General features: G+C 41.3%; 1 protein-coding gene across 1 annotated transcript in view; it reads left to right on the forward strand.

Annotated features, from left to right (window-relative positions):
* ITGB3 (integrin subunit beta 3) overlaps positions 1–26,540 on the forward strand; it is a 100,821-nt gene that overhangs the window by 51,673 nt on the left and 22,608 nt on the right. Inside the window, exons 4-10 of the mRNA XM_081343812.1 lie at positions 994–1,246; positions 3,826–3,997; positions 7,336–7,497; positions 9,285–9,380; positions 9,657–9,746; positions 12,948–13,082; positions 25,869–26,298. Of these exons, the coding sequence (XP_081199938.1) occupies positions 994–1,246; positions 3,826–3,997; positions 7,336–7,497; positions 9,285–9,380; positions 9,657–9,746; positions 12,948–13,082; positions 25,869–26,298 (1,338 nt within the window). The remainder of the gene's footprint in view (positions 1–993; positions 1,247–3,825; positions 3,998–7,335; positions 7,498–9,284; positions 9,381–9,656; positions 9,747–12,947; positions 13,083–25,868; positions 26,299–26,540) is intronic.

Consider the following 26,540-nt stretch of genomic DNA (forward strand, 5'->3'; position numbering starts at 1 on the left):
GCTGCAAACATGGTCTAATAGTCAGAGACAATATGATGATAGCCTGATAGTTTCAGAGTTGTCCTATGATAGCTTCAGAGCTACGTTGACAATTAGCTATTTATTCAGGATGGACATATTACCCTCTAGCAATGGTAGTCAACTTTTGAGATCTTATGGGCATACTGGGGGGAGGCGAAAGTCCTAATAAGCAGGCATATACATAGAATGAAGGCTATTGCTAAGCACATTGATTTGTGCTTTAGATTGTAAGCCGCCCTGAGTCTTCGGAGAAGGGCGGGATATAAATGGGATTTTTTAAAAAAAATTGCAGCTGCTATTTAAAAAATGTCTACTATACTGGACATGTCCAGTCTTTAAACCTTCATTTACTAGAAAGGCCTACTGCTTTTTGGCTTTCAAGGCCAAAAAGCAGACATAAACAAGGTTGTTGTTAAGAACGTGGACATACTTCTTGGTAAAGCATTTGGTAGCAGCCACCCATTATTTTTATTTCACAGGAATGCCTATGAGATTTAACTTGTATTTAGAACCATTCTTGCTGCCTTGCCTTGTTATATGTCTTTTTTAATTATTTGTAATTATGTATTTGAATATTGTAAGTCAATATGCAAATAAAAATCTGGAGTGTATGGTTGTAATGAGAAATAATGTGAGATTGCACTATTTCATGTCAACTTACCACACTGATTTTTATTAAAATACAAAGAGAAAGAAAAGACATTGGCTGAAGCTAGAAGTCTGGCAGTGACAAAAAAGAGAGAGATCTTTCTGCTTCGTCATCAAATTGATTTGTTCTGATCTGGAATGGCCAGAAATATCAATCATGGGAAAAAGAATGGTGCATATTTGGGTTCATTTATGATAACCGAAGCCTGTAACAATGTGACTTTAGTAAATCAAGCATTTGGAAAGAGTAGACTAAGTTGAAATCTTTGGAAAAACATCCCTCATCTTTAGTCTTTCAGCCCTTATCTAATTTTGCTATTTCAGATGACTCCCAAACTTTCTCAATACAAGTGCGCCAGGTGGAAGATTATCCCGTGGACATCTACTATCTAATGGATTTGTCTAACTCCATGAAGGATGACCTCCGCAATATCCAGAACTTAGGTACCAAGCTAGCCATGGAAATGCGCAAAGTGACCAGCAACCTGAGGATTGGCTTTGGAGCTTTTGTGGACAAACCCCTGTCCCCTTACATGTACATTTCTCCTCCAGAGGCCATTGAAAACCCATGCTATGAGTAAGTTCTCTAGTCAGAAGAAACACTAAAAGTTCAATCTTGTTAAACAAACCTGAGTTCCCTAGCTGCAACTGAGGTTAACTCCTATCATCCTGGGCCAACTTGGCCAAAAATCAGAGATGAAGGGTGTGACAGCCTAGAAGCATCTCAAACACCTCAGATCCCCTATCTCTAATGCTAAAATTTATAAACTGTAGTTCTAAAGATTGCTAAATGTGCATTCCTGTTCCCTCTTCATCTTAAATATGTGCAGACAGAATGATATATTTCTTTCTTAATTGTCGTTGTTGTTAGTTGCAAAGTCATGTCTGACCCATCACGACCCCATGGACAACATTCCTCCAGGCCTTCCTGTCCTCTACCATCTTCTGGAGTCCATTTAAGCTCACGCCTACTGCTTCAGTGACTCCATCCAGCCACCTCATTCTCTGTCGTTCCCTTCTTCTATTGCCCTCAATCTTTCCCAGCATTAGGCTCTTCTCCAGTGAGTCCTTCCTTCTCATTAGGTGGCCAAAGTATTTGAGTTTCAACTTCAGGATCTACCTTCTAAAGAGCAGTCAGGATTGATCTCCTCTAGAACTGACCGGTTTGATCACCTTGCAGTCCAAGGGACTCGCAGGAGTCTTCTCCAGCACCATAGTTCAAAGGCCTTAATTCTTTGGCGGTCAGTCTTTCTTATGGTCCAACTTTCACAGCCATACATTGCAACTGGGAAGACCATAGCCTTGACTATAGGGTGATGTCTCTGCTTTTTAGTGTGTTGTCTAGATTTGCCATGGCTTTCCTCCCCAGGAGCAAGCGTCTTTTAATTTCTTGGCTGCAGTCCCCATCTGCGGTGATCTTGGAAATATGTCACTACCTCCATTTCTTCCCCATCTATTTGCCAGGAATTGAGAGGGCCGGATGCCATGATCTTGGTTTTCTTAATGTTAAGTTTCAACCCAACTTTTGCATTCTCCTTCTTCACCCGCAAGAAGAGGCTCTTTAGTTTACTTTCTGCCATTAGAATGGTGTCATCTGCATTCCTTAGGTTGTTGATATTTCCCCCGGCAATCTTAATTCCAACTTTTGATTCATCTAGCCCTGCCTTTCTCATGATGTGCTCTGCATATAAGTTAAATAGGCAGGGTGACAGTATACAGCCTTGCCAGACTCCTTTCCCAATTTTGAACCAATCAGGGGTTCTGTGTCCAGTTCTCACTGTTGCTTCTTGACCCGCATATAGGTTTCTCAAGAGACAAATAAGATGATCTGGTACTCCCATCTCTTTAAGAACTTGCCACAGTTTGTTGTGATCCATACAATCAAAGGCTTTAGCATAGTCAATAATCTTTTTTAATATCATGTAAAAAATCTAGTGAATTTCATGAGTTTTATTTCATTTTATTCATTTGTATAGCTGCCCATCTTAACAAGTAGCTCTAGGCAGCAAAAAAAAATATCAAATAAAAATAAAACAGTTACAACCACAAATACAAAAATTAAAAAGGCATAGCAGCCAAGGAAAACATCATAGTGTATAGCATTAATACAGCTAGATCCTAGGAGATAGATTCCTTCACACACTCAGGGATCTAGATCCAGACACAGAACCAGGCCTTCAGAACGTTATGAAAAGCCAGGAGGGTTGGGGCCTTCTTGTCTCCAGTGGGAGAAGGTTTCATAGGGTGGGCACTATAACACAAAGGGACACCTTCTGGACCCTGCCAACAAACAGTCTTTAGCCAATGGGATCCAAAGCACGCCCATCCTGCCAAACTGCATCAGGCAGATAGAAAAAACTAGGGTGAGGTGATCACTCAAGTAACCCAGTCCTTGAAAGTCTTTATTAGAGCAATATAACACCGGCAATACTTGGTTAAAGCCGAAATCTGGATTCCCCTCCCCTGAGCACAATAATATTAAAGCATAGTTCCCTTCTTTAGTTGCCGTCATAATTCACATTGTACAATTAGTTTGAAAGGTAAGTTTTTCCTCCTTAGCTTAACCCCCAGTTCTTATCGCCTCTTATTACATACAACCTTGAAAATGCTCTGCTGCTATGTTATTATGTCTAACTAATCCCCCATGCATATTCTTCCTTCCCCCTCCCATCTTCATCTAACTTTAACTCTAAAAGTGATACACAAGTAGAAATATAAAATAGCTGCTTCTTCATCTTTTGTCAAAACAAGAACATCCAATGTTAGCAGCGTTGGCAGAAGGGCTGTAAAGGTGTCAACCAGTGCCTTTAATTATGTCTAGAACCATATTGGCTCACAAAGTAGTGGTGTTATATAGACTAAGTAACTCCAGGAATGAGTAGTAACTGGGTTCTTCCTTAGCAATTTCAACTACTTATTCTTGACTCTAATGGCACTAAACAGCTAATGTATCTAATGAGAGCACTGCCAAACTTCCATATATGTTTTTGGAATCTACTGTGACAAAGGGGAAGAGTTGGGTTAAGGACTCTTTAATTGATTGGGTTGTTTAGCTGAGGGGGTGTGTAACTTGAGGCCAATAGCTGTGCTAAATTCTGTGGACTTGGATTTTTAGTTTCCTGTTACCTTTCCTAAGCTTTATATGCTATCGTTTAGCTTGAAACCACCAAATGATCACTGCCTGCCAATGTTTGGCTACAAGCATGTCCTAGCTCTCACAGATAAGGTCAAGCGTTTCAATGAGGAGGTGAAGAAGCAAAGTGTGTCTAAGAATCGAGATGCACCTGAAGGAGGATTTGATGCCATCATCCAAGCAGTTGTCTGTGATGTAAGAGGCCATCTCTATTATGGGGGATTCAACATAATTTTGTTATTGTTATTGTTATAAATTTGTTATTGTTTGACAGCTTTTTAGAAATTTAAGAGTATCTTAGGAGAAAAATCCATTTCTCAACAAATCATTACTCTGGTGCTAATTAAGTGGGCAAAGGTCAACTTTATGTTTTCAGAAATCAACCATTCTTCGGTTGCCATATATAGTTATTAAAGGGATAGAAGGAACATCCCCTAACCCAAGAATCAATTGGCCTTTAAACACTTGTAGATTTTTTTTTTCTCAGTTATTGAGTATGGGGTTGGGTGACCTGTTGGATGAGTTTCTTCTTTTTATTTTCTCCCACCATTTATATATATATATTTATGTTGCTATTTTGCATTGTGATTTTTTACATTCTGTTTTATTGTAAATGACGCTTACTGATTTTTACTATTGAATTTAATAATAATTTTTTTTTTAAAAAAAAGGCATGAGTCAGCCCCATACAGGTAGTCCTCGACTTACAACAGTTCATTTAAATGAGCGTTCAAAGTTACAATGGCACTGGAAAAGTGACTTATGACCATTTTTCACACTTACGACCATTGCAGCATCCCCATGGGTCACATGATCAAAATTCAGATGCTTGGCAGCTGGTTCATATTTATGATGGTCGCAATGTCCTGGTGACACAGGGTCAGCTTTTGCACACTTCTGACAAGCAAAATCAATGGGGGATCCAAATTCACTTAACAACCGAGTTACTAACTTAACAAATGCAATGATCCACTTAATAATTTGGCAAGAAAAGTAAAAAAAAACCTCACTTAATACATGTTTCACTTAGCAACATAAACTTTGGGCTCAATTGTAGATGTAACTTGAGGATTACTTGCACACCACTTCTTTTCCACCATTTATATTTCATCCTTAAAGAGTTAACTGGTCATAGCAAACACTCTTTTCCAACAACCCAAGAGACGGCTCTACACATGGACATCACCAGACGGTCAACACAGAAATCAGATTGACTATATGCTCTGCAGCCAAAGATGGAGAAGCTCTATACAGTCAGTAAAAACAAGACCAGGAGCTGACTGTGGCTCAGACCAGGAGCTTCTCCTTGCAAAGTTTAGGCTTAAACTGAAGAAAGTAGGGAAAAGCACTAGGCCACTCAGGTATGAATTAAATCATATCCCTGTCGAATATACAGTAGAGGTGACAAATAGATTTAAGGAATTAGATCTGATAGACAGAGTGCCTGAAGAACTATGGACAGAGGTTCGCGACATTGTACAACAGGTAGCAACCAAAACCATCCCAAAGAAAAAGAAATGCAAGAAAGCAAAATGGCTGTCTGAGGAAGCTTTGCAAATAGCTGAGAAAAGGAGGGAAGCGAAAGGCAAGGGAGAAAAAGAAAGATACGCCCAATTGAATGCAGAATTCCAGAGAATAGCTAGAAGAGATAAGAATGCCTTCTTAAATGAACAGTGCAAAGAAATAGAAGAAAACAATAGAATAGGGAGGACCAGAGATCTTTTCAAGAAAATTGGAGAGATGAAGGGAACGTTTAATGCAAAAATGGGCATGATAAAGGACCAAAATGGCAGGAACCTAACAGAGGCAGAAGAGATTAAGAAGAGGTGGCAAAATTACACAGAAGAACTATACAAGAATGAGCTTAACGTCCCTGATAATCACAATGAGGTGGTCACTGACCTCGAGCCAGACATCCTAGAATGTGAAGTGAAGTGGGCCTTAGAAAAGCTGAGCAACAACAAAGCTAGTGGAGGTGACAGTATTCCAGCTGAGCTATTCAAAATCTTAAAAGACAATGCAGTAAAAGTGCTACACTCAATTTGCCAGCAAATTTGGAAAACTCAACAGTGGCCACAGGATTGGAAAAGATCAGTTTACATTCCAATTCCAAAAAAAGGCAATGCCAAAGAATGTTCAAACTATCGCACCATTGCACTCATTTCTCATGCTAGCAAAGTCATGCTTAAAATCCTACAAGCTAGACTTCAGCAGTATGTGGATCGAGAACTACCAGAAGTACAGGCAGGATTTCGAAGAGGCAGAGGAACTAGAGATCAAATTGCCAACATACGCTGGATCATGGAGAAAGCTAGAGAGTTCCAGAAAAACATCTACTTCTGCTTCATTGACTATGCTAAAGCCTTTGATTGTGTGGATCATAACAAACTGTGGCAAGTTCTTAAAGAGATGGGAGTACCAGACCATCTTATTTGTCTCTTGAGAAACCTATATGCGGGTCAAGAAGCAACAGTGAGAACTGGACACGGAACCACTGATTGGTTCAAAATTGGGAAAGGAGTCCGGCAAGGCTGTATACTGTCGCCCTGCCTATTTAACTTATATGCAGAGCACATCATGAGAAAGGCAGGGCTAGATGAATCAAAAGTTGGAATTAAGATTGCCGGAAGAAATATCAACAACCTAAGATACGCAGATGATACCACTCTAATGGCAGAAAGTGAAGAAGAACTAAAGAGCCTCTTGTTGCAGGTGAAGAAGGAGAGTGCAAAACTTGGGTTGAAACTTAACATTAAGAAAACCAAGATCATGGCATCTGGCCCTCTCAATTCCTGGCAAATAGATGGGGAAGAAATGGAGGTAGTGACAGATTTTATTTTCCTGGGCTCCAAGATCACTGCAGATGGGGACTGTAGCCAAGAAATTAAAAGACACTTGCTCCTTGGGAGGAAAGCCATGGCAAATCTAGACAACACACTAAAAAGCAGAGACATCACCCTGTCAACAAAAGTGCATATAGTCAAGGCTATGGTCTTCCCAGTTGCAATGTATGGCAGTGAAAGCTGGACCATAAGAAAGGCTGAGCGCCAAAGAATTGAGGCCTTTGAACTATGGTGCTGGAGAAGACTCCTGCGAGTCCCTTGGACTGCAAGGCGATCAAACCAGTCAGTCCTAGAGGAGATCAATCCTGACTGCTCTTTAGAAGGCCAGATCCTGAAGCTAAAACTCAAATACTTTGGCCACCTAATGAGAAGGAAGGACTCACTGGAGAAGAGCCTAATGCTGGGAAAGATCGAGGGCAATAGAAGAAGGGGACGACAGAGAATGAGGTGGCTGGATGGAGTCACTGAAGCAGTAGGCGTGAGCTTAAATGGACTCCAGAAGATGGTAGAGGACAGGAAGGCCTGGAGGAATGTTGTCCATAGGGTCGCGATGGGTCGGACACGACTTCGCAGCTAACAACAAAAAGAGTTAACTAATTTCCTCTGATTGGTGCTGTGAATATCTTTGTGGACTTCTTTATGAGGTTTTGATTTTGTTTTGAACATATAATGGAGACTATTTTCTTACAGGACAAAATTGGCTGGAGACCTGATGCCTCCCACTTGTTGGTCTTCACTACAGATGCCAAGACACATATTGCTTTAGATGGGAGACTGGCTGGAATTGTAATACCCAATGATGGGAATTGCCACATGAATAGCAATAACTATTATGAAGCTTCTACCACACTGGTGAGTGTATTTCATGTCGTAACCACAGGATTAGGATTAATATAGCTACAAAAATTGTTCCATTATAGCTAATGATACACATGGCTAGAATTCCATGAACTTTAGGTTTACTTTCTCCATGTTATCTAAGTTAAAAGTTAGTTTAGCCTTCCCTAGCCTGGTGTCCTCCAGATAAGCTAGATTACAAGTGCTGAAATAATGTGACTCCATGTTTGTCCATGTGTTTAGTCCTGTTAAACAATGGCGCTTTTGCCATTTTGAATAACTTTCAACTGAACTATCTGAACTTTCAGTCAGAGTCATCTTATTGATGAGTGAAGCAGCATAATTAATTAATTAATTAATTAATTAATTAATTAATTCTTACTCAGTAAAGGTATTGCTGTTCCTCCTTCATTAGCTACCCCAAAGTACATGCTCCTTTAGCTTTTTTTCTCCCAGTGATGATAAAGAAAATTTGGCTTAGGGTGTTTTGGGCTTTCAGAAGGACAACAGCATTAGTGAAGGAGAGGAAGATGAAAAGAAAGATAGCATGAGAATGCAGAGTGTTTAGGTAGTCAGTGGGGCTCTGTAATTTGAAAGAAAAGGACATGTAAATCCCAGACTCTTCCCACTGCTTTTGGCCTTCTTAGATTTTCTGTACCAATAAAGGAGGATATTTGTAGCTTGGGTTTGAAATGAGGGGTCCTTGGTGCTGCCTGGATTTGTTTGTTTTCTTTGTTTCATTACCCAAACTAGGTAACATAATCAATGTTGGTAAAGAATGGGGTTTGCTCTCAGTTTATATTCTAGTGCAGGGGTAGGCAACCTTGGCTCTATTATGACTTGTGGACTTCAACTCCCAGAATTCCTGAGCCAGCTGTGCTGAGGGGAAAGGGAGAGGTTGCCAAGCTGAGCCATGCTGGCTCAGGAATTCTGGGAGCTGAAGTCCATGAGTCATAAAAGAGCCAAGGTTGCCTACCCCTGTCCTAGTGGCTTGCTCTGCCAGAACAAAATTCATTAGTACATAATATAAATTGAGAGCAAACCCCACTCCTTACTATCACTGATGATGTTACATAATTTGGGCAATGAAATGTCTACAAGAAAACCATCAAGCTCAGACAGCACCCAAGACCCCTAGATTCTCTAATGAAAGTGAGATGCTGGTCCAGTGCTGGCCTAGGTTCTCAGCAAATTCTGAACAATGTTACAGTCTGAAGCTTTTTTCTGAAGTGTATATTGTGCACTGCACCCTCAGTGTAGGTACCCTGTAATTGAGACTAGATCATTCATTGTCCCATGAAGAAAGAAAGCTTTGCCCTAACTTTAACAATGTTCTCAAGAGCTGTAATTTCCCATTTGGAATAAATTGCATTTTTACACTAATTTGGAAGAAAGTAAAGGTGGTGTGCCTAAAAACAATGCTAGATGTAGTCTTATTTACAGTATGTTCTGTTCCTAATAATTCTTTCCAAATCCCTTAATTCCTGTAGCACCATCCTAGATACTCTGATGTGCTTATAATATTGTAAAAGGCAATTGTAGATTGGAAAGAGGTCTTGAGATCTGGCTTTTTCATAGATAACATTTATGGGAATATCTTTAGCATGCTGGTAGGTTTACTGTAAATGTCTTGAAGATTTGGAAGAAAGATGAGATTCCAATGTTTTAATTAGGTACAGTACATAAAATAACTAGTAAGTGGCATATTTTTATGTTCAATCAATTATAAGCTATGATTTTTTCCCCTATGCAGTATAGGCAAGCAGATTATTCATTTGCCTCTCTTGATTTTTCTTCCCAAGGATTATCCATCCCTTGGTCTGTTGACAGACAAACTCTCACAGAAAAACATTAACTTGATTTTTGCAGTGACTCAGAACATAGTTGGTCTCTACCAGGTAAGAAGCCACATGGTTCGACATTATGTATAGGGAATATTGTGGGACTGGAAAGTCGAAACAAAAAAAAGTTTGTCTAGATGTTGGGTTGCTGTTTCCCATTTGGTGTTCTTTATTAGAAAAAGAAATCAAAGAACTAAACCAGAGATATGAAGAGAGTAGTGCTGGCTCTCTTTAAAAAAAATTAAAAATCAGTCTGACGTAGAAAAACTGTATCCCAATTTTCTTAGCTTGTATTTGTCCATTTAAGGGAAATCTGTGCTGTTTTCTTTTCAGAACTACAGCGAGCTGCTCCCAGGCACTACCGTAGGGACCTTGTCAAAGGACTCAAGCAATGTTTTACAGCTCATTTTGGATTCCTATGGGGTGAGTCCATGAATAGGAATGTCTAAAAGTTTCACCAGGTTATTGTGAGAATTTGTATGACACTAAATGCAAAAGGTAACTTCTGTAGATACCAAAATATCAAATTGGTGGGGAGGGGGGGTGGTTAAAAAGAATGCCTATGGGGAAGGAGCACAACTATGTAACTGAAACCCTGCTTATTTGATGAGTATTATAATTGTGATATACATGAAAAAGAATGGCAACTTTGATCACATGATCACAGATACCATCTTGAATTTTTTGACCTTTTTGACATGTTCTTAGCCATAACTAGGAATTTAAAGCAATAGCTTGTACTTCTCAGCCCACTGCTTGACTAACATTTGTCATGTACCAAAGATACAACATAGAGCTTTCTAATTTAGAGGATGAATGGAGGTGCAAATAGGGGGTTAATTTCTGAAAAACTGAAATAATTTTATTTGGAATTTTTTTAAAAGAAAAACCAGATCAAATAATAGATAAATCACTGCACTTGGGGCTTGGTTTTCTTTCTTTCTTTCTTTCTTTCTTTCTTTCTTTCTTTCTTTCTTTCTTTCTTTCTTTCTTTCTTTCTTTCTTTCTTCCTTCCTTCCTTCCTTCCTTCCTTCCTTCCTTCCTTTCTTTCTTTCTTTCTTTCTTTCTTTCTTTCTTTCTTTCTTTCTTTCTTTCTTTCTTTCTTTCTTTCTTTCTTTTTTCTTGCATTGTCCCCCATGCATTCTCTTCCTCTGTTCCTGAATTGTGGCCTTCTTAAATTTATTTGCTAAAACAAAATTATGTTACCAATATATCTACTGTGGACAATGAAGTCTTATTAAGGGCTTTGGGTTGTTTTCCTTCAACAAAACTTCTGGCATTGCTTTCTTTTGAGTATAGCAGCAGCTCTCATGGCTATTCATTTATTTAGGCCAATCTGAGTCTAAATATATAGTTGCAGTTAGCATAAAAACCTAGTTTCACATTAAAGCTTTCAAAGCAAAGCTGTCCTTTATATTTGTTATCTTTTCTATTAGCATTGAATCCATCTCTTGCTTTGGAGAGTGTCTTTGAGTTCCTTTGGACTCCTGGCAACTGGCTGGCATGCCTATGCAGTTTTCGTGGCAAGATTTCAGAAGTGGTTTGTCATTGCCTTCTTCCTAGGTTGAGAGAAAGAGCGTGACTGGTACAAGCTCATCCAGCTGGCTTTGTGCCTATGGCAGGACTAGAACTCACATTTTCCTGAGTTCTAGCTGATGCTTTAATCAAAAAACTGTTTTTTCTTTGTTTGTTTTACATTGAGTGAATCAACTGAACTGTTTCTTTTAATAGTTAAGATTCCTATCCCTTAGTGGTCAGCTGACAGATACTTACAGAAAGTTACATTAGGAACTTTATGGCTGAGCAATCTGATCCCTGATTTCATAAGAACATAGAACTGGAAGGAGCCATTTAGGTAATGAATCCAATCCCTACTTAGTACAGGAATTCAAAACATCCTGAGCAGATAACTAGCAATCTATTTCAACATATTCAGTGAAGAGCAGTCTAGCATGTCTTTGGATAATTGGTTCCATGCTGAAATGTTTTTATTGGTAGAAAGATTTTCCTTACATTCAGATATAATCTGTATCCCCAGTAATATAAATCTATTATTCATTGTTCTATGCTCTGAGCAGACTTTTCAACAGACTCTTCTTTGAAATCTTGTAAGGCCTTTGAAAGAACGCTATCATATATATCCTCAGCCTTCTCTTCTCAAGGTCATATATCCCCATTGACTTCCGTCTCTATTCACGAGACTTAGTTCTCAGACCGCTGACCATCCCTCAGTGCTTTTCACTGAATCCATTCTAGAGTTTGACTGAACCATAAGGCTCTGCTATAAGCCATGATGGCCACAAAATGATAACATGTGCATCATGACATCACTAAGCAAAGGAAACAATAATGTGATTCTGTCAATCATGTTATTCCCTCTGACTGCTAATAGGTGTCATGCCATTGCATTATAACATGATACACATGTCATTTGGCTTTCCTTGCCCCATATGCTACCTATTCATCCCATCCCCCATCTCAATCCCACTCCATCTACTCAGAATGGAACACTGTATTAAGGGTTTGATTGTCATAGGTTAAGGGAAAGCTATTCAAAAGCACGTAAAAATGCAAGTAGAAAAATAGGGACCACTACGGTGGGAAGGTAACAGCGTTCCGTGCGCCTTTGGCGTCTAGTCATGCCGGCCACATGACCACGGAGACGTCCTCAGACAAGCGCTGGCTCTTTGGCTTTGAAACAGAGATGAGCACCGGCCCCTAGAGTCGGAAACAACTAGCACATGCGCATGTGCAGGGGAACCTTTACCTTTACCTTTACCTTTATTGTCTCCTGTGATTTGGAAATACTCCTTCTGTTAATGCAGTATTAAATTGCAGTTGCCTTTTTTTTTTTGCAGCAACGTTACACTGCTGACACATATTCAGTTTATAAACAACTTCTATTCCAAGATGTTTTTCACTGAACCAAAATAGTAATTGAGTAGTTCTGCCTTTTCTTTGCTATTTGTTAGCATTTTGCATTCTTTACTGAGCAGCTGTTGTACTAATTCTTTTCTTGTGAGTATATTGAAGAAGCTCTTTTTGTTATTCTTAGCATCCTTTGCCAATATCCTGCTGAGCTTTAATCTCCTCAAGTCCATGTCTACAGTTCTGGGCCACTTAGATGCCACTCTTGTTTTCCATTCTTTTACCATACCAGGATTTTTCTACTGTCCCCAGTATTTTTCTCACTGGACTTGTTACTGCCTTATTTTAGAAACCCCCATCCATATTTAATTGCTTTTCCCATTAGCTTTTCCTGCCGTGGAATGCTATTAATTTTTTCTTAGATTCAAGCTCAACTGAACCACTCTTCCTAACTGATCTACATTGACTCTAACTAATTTAGGTAGATTGAAGGAGATACTGGAACTATTATTATTATTATTATTATTATTATTATTATTATTATTATTATTATTATTATTATTATTATTATTATTATTATTATTATTATTATTATTATTATTATTATTATTATTATTATTATTATTATTATTATTATTTTAAAGTGAGTTGGAGCCTGAGAAATTTAAATTGGGAAGATTAGTTGGGTTTTTAGATGAGGTGCCACTCCACAACTGGATGGAGGCTGATTTTCTTTTTCTTCCTGTCCTTCCTCAGAAAATCCGTTCCAAAGTTGAACTAGAAGTCCGTAATCTCCCAGAGGAATTGTCCCTCTCATTTAATGCCACCTGCCTGAATAATGAAGTCATTCCTGGAGTTAAGTCTTGTGTTGGACTCAAAATCGGCGATACAGTAAGTTATGGGGGTTCCATATTAAGGCAAAAATAATCATAGAGAGTTGCAATTAAAGCTACAATTAATATGGTGGTTTCCCATCACTTTTAAAAGGAATGTCACATTCTACTACCAGTACAGCAAACATGCTATCGCAGGGGTGTCAAACTCAATTTTATTGAGGGCCACATCAGCATTGTGGTTGCCCTTGGAGGGCCAGGTGGGTATGGCCAGGGTGGGCGTGGCCTACTGGGTGGGTGTGGCTAGAGTGCGTATGGCCTACTAGGTGGGCATGGCCAGCTCTACATCATTGGCATCAAGGGTGCCTATGGGGGCCTGGGCAGGAGTGGGACAGATCTGGGGGTCTCTGGCAGGAGGAGGGTCTCTGGGCCAGGGCCAAGGCAGCGGGGGCCGTTCCCTCACTGTTTCCAGGATGGCTTCGGGGGCCACATGAAACCACTTCGCGGGCCGGATCCGGCCCCCGGGCCTTGTGTTTGACATGTCTGTGCTATAGGGTTAAATACTAACTCCACAACAGCTTTGAGAAACATTTATTAAAAGCTTTGCTCCACGGTATTTTTTAAAGGAACCTTTCCTGAATAGAATATACATCTTTCCATTTTCAAGCTGGGTTTTTGTCTCTATTTCCTGAGTCACCAATCTGAAAATTCATGTTTTTCTAGATGACTAGGCAGCAAATGTGTCACTATAATGTACTTCTATAACAAGAAGCACCATTTCAACTCTTGCAGTCACACAAAATAGACACAAGGAAGAAGCAAAAAATAGAAATAAGTGCCAAGGAATCATGGGTCAAAAAGATCTCAATTATAGGACAGTACTTTCTTTTATTACAACAATTAAAATACACCTGTTTCCTTCTTTCTTTATGAACAACCTGTTTTTAAAGAACCAATAATACTTTGACATTTCTGAAGTTTTGCAAGAAGACCCACAAGGTAACTTTTTTAATTCAGAGATTTGAGAGGAGCACAATTAGACCCACAATATATTCATTTCTGGAAAAGTTGTATATAGAATGGACTTCGAATCTGGGCAATTTAAAACATACTTTGAATGTTTGTTTGTGCCTTCATCTCCTCTCCTTTACACTCAAGGCAGCCTAAAGTAATATGTAGCTACTTTAGTTTTAAAGCAGTTTCTTTCTTCTCCTGACACAATTGTTATTGGAAAGAATGTAGGGTGTTTCATTGACAATGAGGCTGGTGATACGCCAATGTCCAACTGTGATCTGCCTAGCTCCTGTTGGTTACTTTAGGCTGCCTTCTATGCACTAGTAGTGCCCCTCATGGCCATTTTGGGCTTGGGCAGCCAAATAATCTATTTCCACAAAGACTCTTGTCTGTGTAGTGGTCAAAGCTAAAATGAATAAGCATTTGTTGTTTGAATGAGCTATATGAATCTTAAATTCCTCGGCATGTTGTCTCTTCTTCCAAGGGTGAATGCACACTTTAAGAATCCAATCTCTTCCTGTTGGAGAGGTTGAATTATGCTAGAGAAAAGACATTCACTTGTGTCAGTAGCATCTTAGTTTCTCCTTCAGTATGTGGCTTTTGCCTTGGGACACCTGTGGGACACAAAGTGAGAGGAAAAGTTTGCTGTGGGCAGATAGTGAAGAGAAAATTCTTTTCTGCAAATTCAGAAATTCTGTACATTGTCTCTGTCTGAGCTATGCTAGACAAAGATAGCAGTAGTAGAAAGTGGCTATAGCAGAAGAAAAGCCAAGATTTCATATTACCCAGCACATATTTATTCACTAATTTCTATGGATTGAAGTGAGTAATGGGAATAAATGCAACATTATGTTCCCATTTGGATGTAGAGTGTAGTGCAGTCCTGTGGTGTGGACTTACCAGGTCACCTGGGAACAGTTTGATCCTGTTGTACCCAAGGAATTGGACAGGGTACTCAAGGCAGTAACCATGACCAACTGTGAACTAGATCCATGCCCCTTCCTGGCTGTTTCATGATTACTTGGAAGGTGACATATGGCTGAGTCTTAACGATTGTTAATTAATTCTTGACAGAGGGGTGTTGCCAGCAGTTTTTAATGCAGTTGTGGTGTGTCCTCTCTTTAAGAAGTTGTCACCTACCATCATACTAGGTGCTTTTCATTCAATCTCTCATCTTTCCCTCTTTTTAGAAAAAATAGTTGAGAAGGTGGAGGGTCTGCAGCTGCTGAGAATCCTGAATAAAATAAACTATTTGGACCCCATTCAGTCAGGTTTCAGGCCCAGATACGGAACAAAAACAACATTGGTCATGGTTTTGGATTATCTCTGGCAGGAGCAGGATAGGGATCATGTGTCCATAAGGTAAAGGTAAAGGTTCCCCCGCACATGCGTGCTAGTCGTTTCCGACTCTAGGGGCCGGTGCTCATCTCCGTTTCAAAGCCGAAGAGCCAGCACTTGTCCGAGGACGTCTCCGTGGTCATGTGGCCGGCATGACTAGACGCCAAAGGCGTCTAGTCTCCTTTTCTGAAAGGAGAGCCGAATGTCAGAATCCATTTATATCACATTTCATAATTGTATAGGTAGAACAACGTGCTATTTCTGGGGATTCTGCCATCTCTCCGAGGGGGGGGGGAGAGGATGGTTACTAAAGTGATTTTCAAACAACAGGGGATGTTTTACTGGGGAAGGGAGGGGGGACAGACAGGTCTGGATTGTATCTTCATTTACAACTGAAAAGGAAAGCAATAACCATAAAACCAAGGAGAGTTCCCTTTCCCATGGAAGGACCTGACACCTAGCAACTGACGACAGCCTGACCAAATGGATGAGGGGAGGGGCTGAAATGGGAATGGTTTATATAGGATTGAAATGTAACATTTGTCAGATTCCGTCTTGTATTCCCACAATCGATTCCATCCTAGTAAACATTTTCCTTTTGGACTAAACTTGCATCCAAGAGTTCTTATTTCCTAAGATGTGGATTGGGGTGGGTCCTGACAGTAGACGGAATCTGCTTTAAGAGTCAACCTGGAAGGGAAAACCTTACCGGGGGACTTTGCAACAAATACAATGTCTGGCGACGAAGCAAGAGAGGAGGGAAGCCCCATGGAGGGGGAGTCTTCCCCCCAAATGGAATCCCAGAGACAATGGGAAGCTGAAGCAGCATATTCCCCCGGGGAAGAAGCGGTGGAGCAGTACGACCGAAAACCCCGGTGGTCGATGGGCGTTGGAAGGAAAAGTGAGTGGGAAAAGGCTTCGGGAGAAACGACCCTGAGGCGTAGTAACCACCAACCGGAATGGAGGCAAGAGATGGAGAGTTCCCTGCACGCCAGCGAGGAGGAGCGGATCCTGGAAAAGGCCATTGATCTGATGAAAGCAACCCTGAGTTCACTGAGGGAGGAGAGAGCTGAAAATCGCAACCGAGGCAGCGCCTGGGGACGCAACTGGAAAGGTAACGGAGGGGATCCAACACCTGAAACCCTGGGGCCATCCAATGGAACAGGAATTGCTGCCTCAGCAGTACCCACCCACCCCCAGAATCACAGATGGGGACCAGGATGAGGAGCGATACCGGCCACGGCGCAGACAATGCTCCAGCCAAAGACTCCCGCCCCTGGAAGTCAAATTCAAGGGGGAGCCATCACGACTGGGATTTTTCCTAACCCAAGTCCTCAGCTGCATGGAAGAGTACGGACGGGACATCCCCAGTGACAAAACACGCATCCGAATTGTGCAATCTGCCCTGGAGGGGACGGCTGCAGACTGGGTGGTGAACTTGCATGACTCCAACGCCCCAGAACTCAATGACTTCAACCGATTCATGTCATCTTTGAGGCGACGGTTCAAGGATCCTTTGGCTGACCGTAAGGCCCGGGAGAGAATCAAAACGGTGAGGCAGGGCAGGCGAGCAGTGGCTGATTATACCCAAGAATTCTGAGCCATTGCCAGCAAGCTGAACTGGCCAGAAGACATCCTCCTTAGCCACTTCAAAGACGGTCTGAACTACGACCTGTATGATGCTTGCCTGCCTCGAGGAGACCCACCCCACCTCGACGACTGGTACATCCTGGCAGAGGAAGTGGAAATAGACCTACTGAAGAGACACCGCAGAGGAAAACCATGGGGCCGCCTGCCACCCGAGCAAACACGCGAGGGGGAAAAACCACCAGCCACAGCCAAAAAATCAACAAGTTGCTTCAACTGCGGGAGAGAGGGCCACCGTGCTGCAGAATGTCGTTCAAAAGCCCCCCCACGAAAACCAGAGGCATCATCCTCCAAGAAGCCGGGGAAGCCCCAAGGCAACACAAAAGAATCTTCCATGAAGGGGACAGAGGCTGTAGAGTCCACAATTCCTGCCAGGAACTGGGACTGGACTCCGGCCTGCACCGCAGGGACGGTGGACAACTCGGAAGACAGCTCAGAGGGAGAACCATTGGTAAGTGGACCCCTTCCACCCATACTTAAGACAGTGACTATATTAGCTTCCCCTATGCCTGAAGCAGCCAAAATAAAAGCTCTGATAGACTCTGGGTGCATCCGCTGCCTTATCAGCCCAACGCTGGTGGAGAGATTGAGCATCCCAGTGAGGAGGCTAAAACAACCAATCTCTTTTAGTCAATTAGATGGGACAATAGCAGGGGGAGGACCAGCCACCCTAGCCACTTTACCAATCCACCTATCACTGGGGCCCCATGAGGAGGACATAACGTTTATAGTGGCCCCAGGCATGGAATGCCCAATGATCCTAGGACTGGAATGGCTGAAGAAATGGAACCCCGGGATAAACTGGAGGACAGCAGAACTCAATTTCCCAAAGGGGGGGCAGAAGAACTTAGACTCCAAAAGTACCCCCCCAACCCAGAGGGAGGAGACAGCAGCAGTGGGGAAAGAGAAGGGATTACCAGAGATACCGGAGGAATACAGGGACCTGACTGAGGTTTTCAGTGAGGAAAGAGCAGATGAGCTTCCCCCCCACCGCCCCACAGACTGCACCATAGAATTCAAACCTGGGGCAAAACTCCCAAAACCCAGGATGTATGCCATGAGCCCAAGGGAAATGGCACAAATGGAGAGATTCATAAAGAAAAACTTAGAAAGAGGATTTATTGAGCCTGCCAAACCCAAAGTGGCCGCCCCGGTTCTGTTCAGGGAGAAGAAGGATGGGTCCTTTCGTTTGGTTGTGGACTATAGAAATTTGAACACAATTAGTGAATGTAATCTGTACCCCCTTCCCCTAATGAAGGATATGTTATCCCACCTATCAAAAGGAAAGATTTTTACCAAACTAGACCTGAGGGAAGCATATTACCGTATTAGGATTAAGGAAGGAGACGAATGGAAGACTGCATTCAACTGCCCAATGGGGTGCTATCAATTCAAAGTATTGCCATTCGGACTGCAAGGGGCCCCCGCAGTCTTTATGCAATTAATTAATGACGTGCTGAGAGAGCACCTATATAAGGGGGTCCTGGTTTACCTCGATGACATCCTTATCTTCACAGAAACCAAAGAGGAACATATCAAACTAGTCAGAGCAGTCCTGAAGAAGTTGCGAGCTGCCCACTTATATGCTAAATTATCGAAGTGTGAATTCCATCAGGAAAAAATCGACTACCTGGGATATCACATATCTCCAGAGGGCATCGAAATGGACCCTGAGAAGGTCAGGGCAGTACTAGAGTGGGCACCCCCCCGCACACGGAAGCAATTGCAAAGTTTCCTGGGGTTTGCAAACTTCTACCGCCAATTCATCCCCGCATTTGGCCAAATAGCCATGCCCCTCACAAATTTGTTGAAAACGAAGGGGGGGTCACCTGTGAAATCCAGCCAGCCTCTGAAATGGTCAATGGAATGTCAAGCAGCATTTGAGAGGCTAAAGTGACTTTTTTCTGCTGAACCTGTCCTAAAACACCCAGATCCCGACAAACCTTTTGTAATACAGGCAGATGCGAGTGATGTAGCGGTAGGAGCCGTACTATTACAAGAAAATGATGGGGGGACATTGCAACCATGCGCATACACATCCAGAAAACTCACAGAAACAGAACAACGCTGGCCAATATGGGAAAAAGAGGCATTCTCGTTGAGGTGGGCATTACTAACATGGCGCCAATTTTTAGAAGGAAATAAAATACCTTTCCAGGTCTGGACAGACCACAAAAATTTGGAAGCACTAACACCCAGGAAGCTCACTTCTAAGCAAGCCCGCTGGTCCCAACATTTTCACCGATTCAATTTCACTCTCAAACACTTACCGGGGGGAAAGAACTTCCTGGCAGATGCATTATCCCGCATGCCCCAATATAACAGCACAAGAGTTACTGACTTTAAACCACTTGTACCGGAACAACAACTGGCAGCACCAGTCACCACCAGGGCATAAGAAAAAATGAAGCCGAAGGTAGATAGCCAAACTGGAATAGAATTCAGGAAATCTTTGGAAAGTGATGAATGGTTCCAGAAAAATAAACATGTGTGCACAATTAAAGATGGACTGCCGTGGGTGGGGGAGAAGCTATATATACCTGCCACACAGAGAATCAATTTCATGCAACTGTGCCATGATACAAAATCAGCAGGACACTTTGGCTTTGTAAAAACCTTACACTTAACTAAAAGGCAATTTTGGTGGCCATCTATGAAAAAGGACATAGAAAGCTATGTGGGTAGCTGTCAAATTTGCGCAATGGCCAAAAGACTGCAAGGGAAACCGCCAGGTCTGTTACAACCGGTGGCAAACCCCTCAGCCCCATGGAAAGAAATAGCCATGGATTTTATTGTAGAACTGCCAGAAAGTAATGGAAACACCGTAGTCTGGACTGTCACAGATCTGTTCTCTAAGCAAGTACATTTCATACCTTGCCAAAAAATCCCGACTGCAAAAGCATTAGCAAAACATTACCTTCCCACCGTAGTGGTCCCTATTTTTCTACTTGCATTTTTACATGCTTTCGAACTGCTAGGTTGGCAGAAGCTGGGACAAGTAACAGGCACTCACTCTGTTACACAGCACTCGGGATTCGACCCGCCAAACTGCCGACCTTCAGATCGACAAGCTCAGTGTCCTAACCCACTGAGCCACCGCGTCCCATTCATGTGTCCATAGTTACTCTTTTTTACCTCTTTTATACCATTAGTCATGGTATCTTTTGTAGTCAGTTTAGGGAACTAGCGGTATGGAGGCATAGTTTTCTGCTGGTTCATTTCCTTCCTCTAAGGCCAGTCCCAATCTTAGTCATGAGCAAGAGGTCTAGCTTTGTGGGATGCCACAAGGCTAAAGGTTCTCTCTGCTCTTGCTTAGCATCTACATGAAATTACTGGATGAGATCATCTATCACCAAGGGATGAATATCAACACTATGCAGATGATACCAGTTGTACATCCACATTTCAGGTGAATTAAATGACATTGTGGATGTTTTTTGCAGTGTCCAGAGGCTCTGGGAGTCTGGATGGGGGAGTTCTGGATGAGGAACAACTGGCATCAATTGAATCCTGATAAGATAGATTGGCTATGTGGGGCTGCTTCTCTGTATCTGACAGTTTACCATGTTTGGTCTTGGAAGGGGTTGTGCTGCCACATATGGAGCCAGTGAGTAATTTGGGGGTCCCTTAGAATTCACCATTGTACTCATGAATCCTGCTCAAGGAGCAGGTGGCAATCATGGCTTAGAAGGCCCTTCTCTCAGTCACTCATACCCTGATCATTTCCCACATGGGCTACTGCAAGATGTTCTACAATGGGACAGATAGTTGGAGAGTAGCTGGAAGTTGCAGCTGGCGCAGAATATGGCCACACTAACAATTTTGCACACTCTGAAGATACCTTTGCTGGATGTGCTGCATTGGATGCCAGTTTGGTTCTGGGTCCAATTCAAAATATTGAATTTAAAGCCCTTCATGGCGTGGAACCAGACTACCTGAGAAACTGTGCTGTTCCAATTACATTAATCCATCTCACCCAGTCAGGCAGGGAAGTTATGTATGGACAGTGCTGGTTAAAGAATTTCCATTGGTGCTTCCAGTTTTGGACTTTCGGTGCTCCCAGACGCGTGAGGGAATCGCTCCTCATGTCACCTGGATTTCTTCATTGGGGGCCCCCTGTAAAGGGGTCAAAAGTCACCCTGGAGGGGTGATGAGTGGGGGAGAGATCTCTCCAGTTGCTGGTAGAAGGACAGCAGCCTTCCTGTCAGCCTGGAGCTACTCTCTGAACCGAAGAAGAAAAGATCGGCCACTCCCATGGCCCATCATTTAGCCGTTTCCTGCTGAAGCCAAAAGCACAACAAAGCACTTGAAAGCAGTTGAAAACTGGGTGAGAATTACCTTCTTGTTTTCCTAATTGTCTACTTTCCCTGTCAAAAGCTTCTTGAATTTGCTTCCCACTGTGAGGAGACAGGGAAGGGAGCCTTCTACTAAATTATACTGATTTATTGGACTTACTGCCTTTCTACTTTTGGTCCAAAGTTCCTATATTTACAGAAATGGACTATTCTACCTATTAGTCTAAAAAGGGGACAAAAAAGAAATAAATAAAAAGATACTGTCTGAAAAGGTTGAAGTATTCTGGAGACATCTAGTGAATACTATTGGCAAACAAGCTTGCTTACATTTTGGACTGACCTTGGCATTAAGATAAAAACCTGAAACAGCTGGAGATAAATTTGGCTTAGACTTGTGGAGGTGGACACTTACTGATTTTTGTTTGAAACATAGCCTCCACCAAGGACTATCTATAATTATTACAAAATGGAGAAGGATCAGCCACAAACCTTGCTTGATTATAACCTCATACTTGAAACAATCTACAGAGTCACTGGGATGTCTATCTCCAGATTTAATAATTTACATGCCAACCTTAAGTCACAAATTGAAACCCAGACTGCAACTAAAGAATTTATACTTCAGAATATAACAAAATTGGAAGATATTACTATTGAGACAGAGGAAATATAAGCAACAACTATCCAAAGAACTGACAACTCTAAAAGTACAAGGAACTATCACTATGTCAAATAACCTTAAGGACCAACAACAAACTATGGGAAAACTCAATATTCAACTTTTGACTCCATCAAAAGAGCCTATAACTTTAGAAGTACACTATGTACAAGATAGTGATGCTAACATAGAGGATGTGGAAGATCAACAAAGACAGTTTCCTGAAAGCCTGGATAGCCAAGCATTAATTACAAAATTGGATAAGACTCTACTTAAAGCAGATGAACCCAGATGGAAGAGGAATACAGACCGAACAGAAGATAAAGTTTTTAGAGCAAATACAGACTAGAACTAACAGGGCAATAACATGATTACAAATGGTTTGGTTTTTGTGGATCACTGATGGCTAGATGGCCTCCTTCGATTCAAATAATATGTATTGGAGCAAGGGGAGACCAATCTGGCAATTCAAAGGCCTTGGTTTGGAAACCTGATTGGCAAAAAAAAGAAACCCAAAGTTAGATTTAAAAAGTGAGTTCTTAGAGAACCATTAAAGGTTATCCTTTTAGTAAACAGTGATCTATTAGGATCTAAACTAGAAAATGTTTATGAGATAGAACTAGAACGTGTTTATGTATCTATTAGGCTTATTTTAGACATTATAATTTGTGCACTGACATAATGGAAATTTGGTTTATAGACATTTGATTATTCTATTTAAGAATTAAGAATTAGCTAAAATTTAAAACAGAATCTGGTTGTGTATAAATAGTTGTAGATTGATAAACATAGGCTGTGGTCCTGTCAGTAACGTGTGATGTATTAGGATGTGAAACAGATGATGTTTATTAGGTAGAACATAGCTACTCAGCCACTGTGTACATGTTAGATGGCCACAGGATTGGAAAAGATCAGTTTACATTCCAATTCCAAAGAAAGGCAGTGCCAAAGAATGTTCAGACTATCGCACCATTGCACTCATTTCTCATGCTAGTAAAGTTATGCTTAAAATCCTACAAGCTAGACTCCAGCAGTATGTGGATCAAGAACTACCAGAAGTACAGGCAGGATTTCGAAGAGGCAGAGGAACTAGAGATCAAATTGCCAACATACTCTGGATCATGGAGAAAGCTAGAGAGTTCCAGAAAAACATCTACTTCTGCTTCATTGACTATGTTAAAGCCTTTGATTGTGTGGATCATAACAAACTGTGGCAAGTTCTTAAAGAGATGGGCGTACCAGACCATCTTATTTGTCTCTTGAGAAACCTATATGTGGGCCAAGAAGCAAAAGTGAGAACTGGACACGGAACCACTGATTGGTTCAAAATTGGGAAAGGAGTCCGCCAAGGCTGTATACTGTCACCCTGCCTATTTAACTTATATGCAGAGCACATCATGAGAAAGGCAGGGCTAGATGAATCAAAAATTGGAATTAAGATTGCCGGAAGAAATATCAACAACCTAAGGAATACAGATGATACCACTCTAATGGCAGAAAGTGAAGAAGAATTAAAGAGCCTCTTGTTGCGAGTGAAGAAGGAGAGTGCAAAAGTTGGGTTGAAACTTAACATTAAGAAAACCAAGATCATGGCATCTGGCCCTCTCAATTCCTGGCAAATAGATGGGGAAGAATTGGAGGCAGTGACAGATTTTATTTTCCTGGGCTCCAAGATCACTGCAGATGGTGACTGTAGCCAAGAAATTAAAAGACACTTGCTCCTTGGGAGGAAAGCCATGGCAAATCTAGACAGCACACTAAAAAGCAGAGACATCACGCTGTCAACAAAAGTGTGTACAGTCAAGGCTATGGTCTTCCCAGTTGCAATGTATGGCAGTGAAAGCTGGACCATAAGAAAGGCTGAGCGCCAAAGAATTGAAGCCTTTGAACTATGGTGCTGGAGAAGACTCCTGCGAGTCACTTGGACTGAAAGGCGATCAAAACGGTCAGTCCTAGAGGAGATCAACCCTAACTGCTCTTTAGAAGGCCAGATCCTGAAGCTAAAACTCAAATACTTTGGTCACCTAATGAGAAGGAAGGACTCACTGGAGAAGAGCCTAATGCTGGGAAAGATTGAGGGCAATAGAAGAAGGGGAAGACAGAGAATTAGGTGGCTGGATGTAGTCACTGAAGCAGTAGGCGTGAGCTTAAATGGACTCCAGAAGATGGTAGAGGACAGGAAAGCCTGGAGGAACGTTGTCCATAGGGTCGCGATGGGTCGGACACAACTTCGCAGCTAACAACAACAACAACATGTTAGATGCTATAGTTTTTGCTGTAATGAAATAAGGGAAATTTGGGTTGTGAATATTATTTGGGATGTTAAAGGCTAAATTCGAATAATATAATTAAAATTAAAATTAGGTAAACTTTAATAACAGGACATAGATATATTTCAATGAAATTGATTTGACAAATTTTTCAACTGACCATGCTATTTCTAGAAATTTACTAGTTTAAACTGGTTGTATGAAATGTTAAGGGAAATTGAGAAGGATGTTTTGATAATATAACCTGAATTATGTACTGAAAACTCTGTTACTGAATCTCTGATTACCCAGTCATCATGATGCTTTCTAAACATGTAGATTTTAACTGAAAAACCAATAAAACTTGTTTTTTAAAAAAAGAATTGGCAACATCTAAGAAGAAAGTGTTCTCTGCTGCTGCCCCCAGCTCTTGGCCTTCTGAAAGGCTCTTGAAACCTGGCTCTTTTGATTGGCCTGGGCCTCCAATGAGGGAATTCCATACCGGAGGTGGCTAGCGGATTAAGAAAAAGATTCATCTCTATCCCATTGTATACTGGTTCCTACGTTAGCTAATTTTTGTTCATTTAAAATTTAATATTTAACGTTTTAATGTTTGTATCACATTGTAAACTACCTAGAATCACTTGATAGTGAGATGGGCAGTAAATACATTTAATTAATATCTTCTCCCAGAAATGAGGTTGGCCCCCACTCTTTTGGCATTCTGAAAGAGACACAATTGGCTCTGTCAATCAGTGCAAGGATTAAAGAATAGCAGGTAAATTTGGGGTTGGTTGCTAGCCTAAGGATACTCCCTCCACCTTTTAGATTGCCTTTTAAACTTTGTTTTTATTTTGTTCTTTACTTGTTTTTAATATTGCTTTTAATTATGTCACTTTTAATTGGTTTTATGGTTTGTATTTGTAAACAACCCAGAGTCACTTGGATAGTGAGATGGGTAGTGTCTAAATTTACAAAATAAAATAAATCAGTGCTTATTACAGGAATAGAAATATTTAACGGGGTTTTTATGTTAGTTTTTTGCTCTCCACTACATAACCCTTTACTAAAGCCAGTTTCCTCATTATCTCAACCCAGGTTGTTTATGATCTTGGAGACCAACTTAGGAAAAAAGATGAAAAAGAAATTGAAAATGATTTGAGGAAGATGAACAATAGTTGAACATTTTTCTTCCATCTACAAATTTCCCCCCTGAAATTAATGATTATATCTCTCCCTTTTTATTATTACTAGGTTAATTAAAGACAAACCTGTGAAGATATCCATATAGTTATCTTTGCAATAGTGTGGAATTGTTTCTTGAGGATTTGTTGTTGTTTCTGAACTTTACTGTATAGCCTGCAGCCCTAGATTTCTTAGTGGTCTCTCATTAAAATACTGTGCAGGTTTAACCCTGCACAGATAATCCAAACTGATACATACTATTGCCTGCTGCAGGTACATCGGCATTACAAGGAAACTATCCCCATGCTGATTTTGCAACCAGTAAATCTACCAAACAGTTATACATTATTCTGATTGGTTTTTCTCTCTCTTTCTCTATGTATGCATCTAAACTGAATGTGACATATTTCGGATATTTCCTTAACCTGAGCAATTCTTCCTCTTAACTCTCTTTCCAGGTGAGCTTCAGTGTGGAAGCAAAGGTCCGCGGTTGTCCAAAGAACCAGCAGACCTCTTTCACCATTAAGCCAGTAGGCTTTGAAGACAGCCTGACTGTCCTGTTGAACTTCGACTGTGACTGTGTTTGCCAGAAGGATGCTGATCCTTACAGCAATAAATGTAACAATGGGAATGGCACTTTTGAATGTGGAGTTTGCCGTTGCTACCCAGGCCGGCTAGGTTCCCAGTGCGAGTGCTCTGAGGAAGAATATGGCCCCTCCCACCAAGACAATTGCAGCCCAGGTCAGGGACAACCCCTTTGCAGCCAGCGGGGAGAATGCATCTGTGGCCAATGTGTTTGCTACACCAGTGACTTTGGCAAGATATCAGGCAAATACTGTGAATGCGATGACTTCTCCTGTGTTCGCTACAAAGGAGAATTATGCTCAGGTGAGTGGTATCAGCCAGAGGGAGTGAGATGGCCTTCTAAGAGCTGTACATACCTGCAAAGAAGAATGATTATTTCAGGGAATGCAACTCCCCTTTCTGTCTCCATTCTTTAAAAAAAACTGGAATGTTTAAAAAAAAACCAATAACAAGAAGAAGAAGAAGAAGAAGAAGAAGAAGAAGAAGAAGAAGAAGAAGAAGAAGAAGAAGAAGAAGAAGAAGAAGAAGAAGAAGAAGAAGAAGAA

This window comes from Vipera berus (genome assembly GCF_964194415.1).
Source record: "Vipera berus genome assembly, chromosome: Z".
Classification (NCBI taxonomy): Eukaryota; Metazoa; Chordata; class Lepidosauria; order Squamata; family Viperidae; genus Vipera; species Vipera berus.